The sequence below is a fragment of the Monopterus albus genome, unplaced genomic scaffold (genome assembly GCF_001952655.1).
Source record: "Monopterus albus unplaced genomic scaffold, M_albus_1.0 scaffold35.1, whole genome shotgun sequence".
NCBI lineage: Eukaryota > Metazoa > Chordata > Actinopteri > Synbranchiformes > Synbranchidae > Monopterus > Monopterus albus.
The window spans coordinates 1942112-1948398 of record NW_018127915.1 but is presented as its reverse complement, the minus strand read 5'-3'; the positions used below and the strand labels follow the sequence as shown (position 1 = coordinate 1948398).

General features: G+C 44.1%; 1 protein-coding gene across 1 annotated transcript in view; it reads right to left on the bottom strand.

The window, feature by feature from the left end:
* Positions 1 to 374: 374 nt before the first annotated feature.
* Positions 375 to 6287, bottom strand: part of cramp1 (cramped chromatin regulator homolog 1) — a 12333-nt gene continuing 6420 nt past the window's right edge. Inside the window, exons 11-21 of the mRNA XM_020597823.1 lie at positions 5463 to 6287; positions 4860 to 5037; positions 4429 to 4601; positions 4245 to 4319; positions 4079 to 4160; positions 3691 to 3801; positions 2874 to 3031; positions 2286 to 2472; positions 1826 to 1993; positions 1257 to 1402; positions 375 to 744 (exon numbers count right to left, since the gene is read on the bottom strand). Of these exons, the coding sequence (XP_020453479.1) occupies positions 631 to 744; positions 1257 to 1402; positions 1826 to 1993; positions 2286 to 2472; positions 2874 to 3031; positions 3691 to 3801; positions 4079 to 4160; positions 4245 to 4319; positions 4429 to 4601; positions 4860 to 5037; positions 5463 to 6287 (2217 nt within the window). The 3' untranslated portion in view covers positions 375 to 630. The remainder of the gene's footprint in view (positions 745 to 1256; positions 1403 to 1825; positions 1994 to 2285; positions 2473 to 2873; positions 3032 to 3690; positions 3802 to 4078; positions 4161 to 4244; positions 4320 to 4428; positions 4602 to 4859; positions 5038 to 5462) is intronic.

Genomic DNA, 6287 nt, shown 5'->3' with positions numbered 1-6287 from the left:
CAGCTAAAAAAAAGCTGCCATTTTGCATTTGGCTGTAAGAACTGAAGAACCTTTTAGCTGCCCTGCTGTGCTTCACTTTTGCAACCAAGGACAGTGACTGTAACAACCGAAGAGACTGTGTGAAGTATGTCAACACATTCAGCGTCTTTCTCAGTGACGTTACCTTCAACATCCCCCTCCAGAAGCTATTGGATACCTGCTGGGATCTGATCTACACATTCTGGGGATCAATCTGAGAGACTAGAAGACAAGACAGACAAATGCACAAAGAGCAGGAAAAGACATAAAAGACCAGTGAAAATATTTTGTTCGGATATGGCATAGTATTCTCCTGTACATGAGGTTGTGTTTTGTAGATACATCTGTTTTTTAAAAAGTTTTTTTTAAAGGGAATTTCCACCTAAAATAACAGTTCAGTGAAACCAACACATTTTGAAGTCATTTTGAACAACGGTCAAGGTTCACTGTTATTATTGCACTTTTACAAACAGGGCAGGGATGGCTTTTGGGGGTTGGTCTTTCACCACAGCTGTCTTTTCTCCAATGTAGAACGAACAGCAGGGCGACAGTCTAGACCTCTCCTCTGGTCACTCGGCATCTTATGTTCTTCAGATAATGGTCCTCTCTTCCTCAGGGTGGCGGGATGGAGGGCTCAGTCACAGCCAGCTCTTGAGCCAGATCATTGAAGCGAGCAATGTAGTCTACGCTGCTCTCACTCATCATACAAGCAAGCTGAGAGTCCATCTGCAGGTACAACCACAGAGCGTTCAAAGATAAAAAGCTTTTTGTCTGCATTTTACAGTGAATGGAATTAAGGGTTTACCATTTTTTTATTTGCTTGTCAAGTCAAATTTTACAATAAGGAGGTGAATTTCTATAGGCAGATATGTGATCGAGTCACACTGGAGGGTGGAGTGAAAATGTAGCTGTGAAAGTCGAGAGACGTTTTATTATTTAAAAATCAGGAGCATGTTTCCAGACAGTCTCTCCAGGATATTAATAGTGTTTTTCACATCAAATTGTCACATATAGTTGCATAAGAAATGAAAAATATAGCTGAGAGTAAAGTGAAACAGCTTTGTGAAGGAGAGAATATCCAGGCACTGTACTTCACTTACCACTAACAAGGTCAAAGGTAAAAATGTATGTAGGTGAGAAAACACTCTAAAAGCATAAAAGGTATTTTATCAGTTGGATTTAGTTAAAAAAAAAAGTAAAAACTCTCTCCACTTGCATATCCTGTAATGTCAGCTTACCTCTGCCACATCAGAAAGGCCACGAGACTGGAAAGAATCATGGGAGTTGCAGTCCAGGAGGCTGGGACCAAGCAAAGCTGTGCCACTGGAGGGGCCAGAGGGGGTTAGGGTGGTTCGCCTGCTCTTATCAGGGGAGACCATGCTGGCTGGAAAGAAAGAAAAGGAAACAGAAACCCTGAACAGAAGGCTGTGCACACATGAAGAGTGGAAACAAATCTGTCTTCATGGGACATCACTGTAGAAGGAAGTCTGCAGCTGTATTCCTGTGCCTAATAATAACGGTGTGTGTGACGGGACAGTTCTTTACTTAAAATACAATAAATTACTTGTATGTACTGTTTCACAGTCGAGCGACAAGTTTGATAGTCCACAAATAACATGAAAGCTTTAGAAAAACTAAAACCAATCATATCAATAAGCTGATTTTAGAATTTTCAATGGCACAAAGACCTGTAAATTTATTTTCTACTATCAAATCTTTGGACAAAAGAAAAGCACTGTAGCAAAGCTGCACTGAATAATGAATTTGGGGGGGAAGTGATCTGTAATAGTCTCTGTAAAAGACTTACAGAGGAGGCAACCCAGTGTGGAATCAGATGAGTCGCTGGGGTACCACTGGGGGTCGTGGCTGGGTGATGGGATCCAGCCTCGGGATGGGCTGACTGATGGAGATGAGGCCAGCAGTTTGGAGGTGTCATTGTTGCTCAGCTTGGCTGGAGAGAGAGCAGCATCCTCACCTGCAGCGAAACAGGAAAACAGCCATTAGATTGCACACGCAATGTTCAATAAGCCTGATGGCTCAAAACTATAGTTGGTTGCATGTCAAAATATTTCTTCTACAGAATCCCTCACATAATTTAAACTTTGCTACATAAGGCAACCTCTCATGAAACCCAGAAGGTATGGATCACAAACTTTACTTACGTGTTAAACATTTTAATTTAATATCAATCTACTGTCTTGTTATTTTTGAAGAAATTATTATATATACGCCTTTTAAGGCCTGTCAGTAGAAACAAATGCAGGCACCATAATGGGCAGAGTTGATGGCAAGCTCGATGATGGAGTCACTGATGTGTGTTTGAGTTTCTCCGGGGGCTAAAGCCTCTTCAGGGGGGCCAGGGAGTGAGATGTCCAGTAGCGAGGCTACGCTGGGTGGAGAGAGGAGCGAGTCTCCACCACCAGTTACCCCAGGAGATGGTGGAGGCAGACCATTCTGTGGAAAGAACAAGCTGAACGTGATGCAAAGCTTTCATTGCTTCACTAGCTGCACCTTCAAGGCAACATGCATGTATTTCTGAATTGATTTTTGGTAACCTGCAAGATAGAGAAGGAACTTAAACCTTAGCAAATAAAGGGGGCTCGACGTTTTCATGAGTAGTGACTTGTATTACTTGGGATTTTAGTTTGAATGACTACACTGTACAAATGAAAGAAATTCACTAGAGTGAAGAATGACCCAGCTTTGTTAACTGTAATATGAATTCTAATCACTTTACTTTGCTTTATGTGTAAGGGCAGTGGCAGGGAGAAGACAATTACACCAAAGAAGAAGCCGTTATGCTTTGACACCTGATGTAGCAAAGCTGTGTGTGTCTGTGTGCTTTTGTTCCTGACCTCTGGGACATTTTGCTGAAGGAGTTGAGAGTCTGGTTCAGCATCAACAACGGGTGTGGCGGCAAGCACAGTGCTGCTATCGACAGCCGGAGAACCCAACTCTCGACAGGGACTTCCAGGGATGATGCCTGCTGACTTAGCTGCCAGGTCAATGGCACCTGCGAGTATAAACAAAATTTGTCACAGCTGTACATACCTGATAGGCTTTACCTGCAATTTTTAAACTTCAGCAATTAAACTCAGCAACGATTTGAATATAAAAACTGAAAAGCAGGAGCAAAAAAAAAAAAGCTCTTTTGTTTCAGGGCGTCTGTGGCTCAGGAGGTAGGGCAGGTGGTCTCCTAACCGGAGGATTAGCGGTTCGATTCCCCCAACATGTCGAAATGTCCTTGAGCAAGACACAGAAGGCCCCCCCCCGTCCAGTTGCTCCCGGTGATGACACCGGTGTATGAATGTGTGAGTGCGAATGGGCCAAGTAGTATGAAACCACTTTGAGTGTGCTGCAAGGCACAGAAAAGCACTATACAAGTATAAAACCATTTACCATCCTCTTATTTTGAGTTTATAAGAATTATTATTGTTGCTAGCTTGTAAGATGCCCATAACCAGGAGAAGACAAAGCACCAACTGAATCAACTGATCTGTCATGGGGAGGGCTACTTCTAATTATATACAAGTGGTTTTATTTTGTTGTTTAAATGTGATTCTCAAATAGAAAACTTAAGTATTTGGCACAAATTATATTCTATATAGAATTTAACTGAGTCTCGATAAAACTGAAACAACGTGAAAATAGATTAATAGAAGTGATACATACTGGAGAGTTGGTTAGTCGCTGTAGAGTTGGGCGCTGCAGGAGAAGCTTTGGAAATGAGGGGGCGGGCGGAAGGAGCGAGACGAGTATGGATTGGCCGGAAGGATCCAGTTCCTGAGGGAAGAAACAGGAAGTGAGAGAGTAAAAGATTAGCAGAGTTTATGGTGAAAAGAGAAATTATATTTACTTATGTACAAAGAGCACATTAGTTGAATGTATTACCAACACTAAAACATAAATAAGCCTAATCAAGGTGCTATGTTTTCTGCTACAGAAGCCAACAAAGGTTTTGCACACCACTGAAGTAAAATGACTTCCTTAAGCAACTACATTTTTACATCCTCCATTGACAGGATTTTGTACTCTAGGCTATTCATGTCCAAAAGTATACCTGTGGCAGAGGAGTTGGAGAGGATGGAGAAGGAGCAGACATGCTGAGGAGTGTCTCCTGCGGTTCGGGGTAGCAGTGTTCGCTGTAGACAAGACAGAAGGAACTCTTAGCCTATCCTGACACGGCAACATGTAAGAGATACAGATCAACAGTCATCTGTTCTTACCTGAACTACAAGCGGTTTCCGCAGTTGCCTATTCCGAGGTTTTCGCTGTCTGGAAAGGAAAAGATCTGACTGCATCTACAAAAACAAAAAACAAACGTGCACATCAACGTTTGTGAATATTCATCTGGGCAATATACAGGTCTAGTCATACTCATAAAAAAATAACTCATTCTTATTTTCTTACACTGATAGAGTCAAGCTGTTGTCTGAAGGCTAGCTCGGCTTCCTTGTTGGGGGAGAACATTCGGTTGTGTCGCGAACTGTTGGGGGGTAGTGTGGTGGGTACTGCAAAAACACCGCCCTCTGAGTCACTGCCCACTGTTGATCCCAGCAGAGAGCGAGGAAGGTTGCGTCCACCTGAAGAGAAGAAGAACAAGTCAGACATGTTGTGTGAAGAGGGCAATTATTTGACAGTCAAGAAAAAAAAAAGCTGATGCTGTATATAAGATATGAGTCATCTTATACATATCCTAAATGTCTTCCACAACTTGTAAATCTCAGGTCAACTCATCCAAACAAGATTCTGTCACACTACCACAAATAGGAAATCAACTACACTGAGGGTGAATGCACATTTTGTGCTTGCCGTAGTGGTGTGAGTATGTGAGAGAATACCTGACACTCCAGTGTTTGCCAAGTGTAACCTGGCCCCTCGGATAGAGGCCTGCTGCCGGCCGCAACTGGGGCTGCGAACACCTGCTACAGGAAATTTTCCTGGAGATGTGAGGGCCTGGTTTTGCTCCTCCTGGTGAGTTCTGAGTGGTGATGTGGCTGTGGAGCACAGCTCTGGAGCCTGGAGCAGAAGACACATTAATGACACCACCTGCTCTACATGTACAGCTCTAAATAATGATTCCATTACAGTTTAGCACAGTTCACAGCCAAACCCCAGCACTAATAATCTCTCCATGGAGAATTTGTTGTGGAATAGTGCCGCCAACAATGCAATATGCAGTAGGGTACATGGACCACTTTCAAACAGTATCTATTTAAATTTGCATTCTTCCCTCATGCCACTGATCTGCATACATTCCTAGACATTTACTATATACCCCAATCTGAAAGTGCATACATTCCTAGACATTTACTATATGCCCCAAATGTTTGTGCCAAAGAAAAATAAATCATGACATTTGAGCACATTTTCTGCAAAAACATATTAAAAAGACTATCTGGCAACCAGCAACAGTATTGTAAGAAGTCACATTTAATCCCTACCAAAGGTTTAGGATTGACCTCAGTGGCAACCAGCTTGAGTAGGCAACGCAAAACCCGGTGTGTCCTGCTGGGCTTGGATTGAGCCAAGCCTTGTCCATTTTCTTGGTTGTTTGGTGAAACAGCAACAGGCTGCCATTCATACTCCAGCTGCAGCTTGCCTGGCTTCCCAAACATCAGGTACAGCTCAGCCAGGGTGACGTTCTCTGCATCACGGACACTCCAGCCCTCCTCTCTGATCTGCTCAACACTCCGTTCTTTGGCTGCTGGTGTAGAGCCCTGTGCCACTCCCTCGTCTGAGGCAATCACCAGAGGTTTGGCTGGAGGGGTCTGGTTGATCTCGGGTGAAGAGGTGCTGGTATTCAGCTCCTCTTTGCACTGCTCTGATGAGCTCTCTACACCACTACACAATTTCTCTGTGCTTTTAGTCACTGCTGATCCACCACTGGCCTCCATGTCAGTACAGGTCTTTGCCCCCTCAGAGGGTCCCAATCCAGTTCCCTCTTCTCTAGGTGCAACAGTCTGCTGAGAGGAAGCAGGGACAGAAACAGACAAAGGTCTCTTCTCCTCCACCTTTGCAGAACTGTCTGGTGAAGGCTCAGGGTTATGGGGCTCAGTCCGACGAGTATCACCCAATACAGTCACTGAAGCTGCACCAGCAGCTGCTGCAGTGCTCCCCCGTCCAGATTTAGTGCCAGTCCGAGGTGGTGGAGCCGTGTGGATGCCAAGGATCTGGGCAGCTGGCAATTCCTTAGCGTTAGGCCGGTTCTTGCCACTCTCTAGCCAGTGTACAGTACAAGAGGCCTTGGAGTGAACTACACGTGCCAC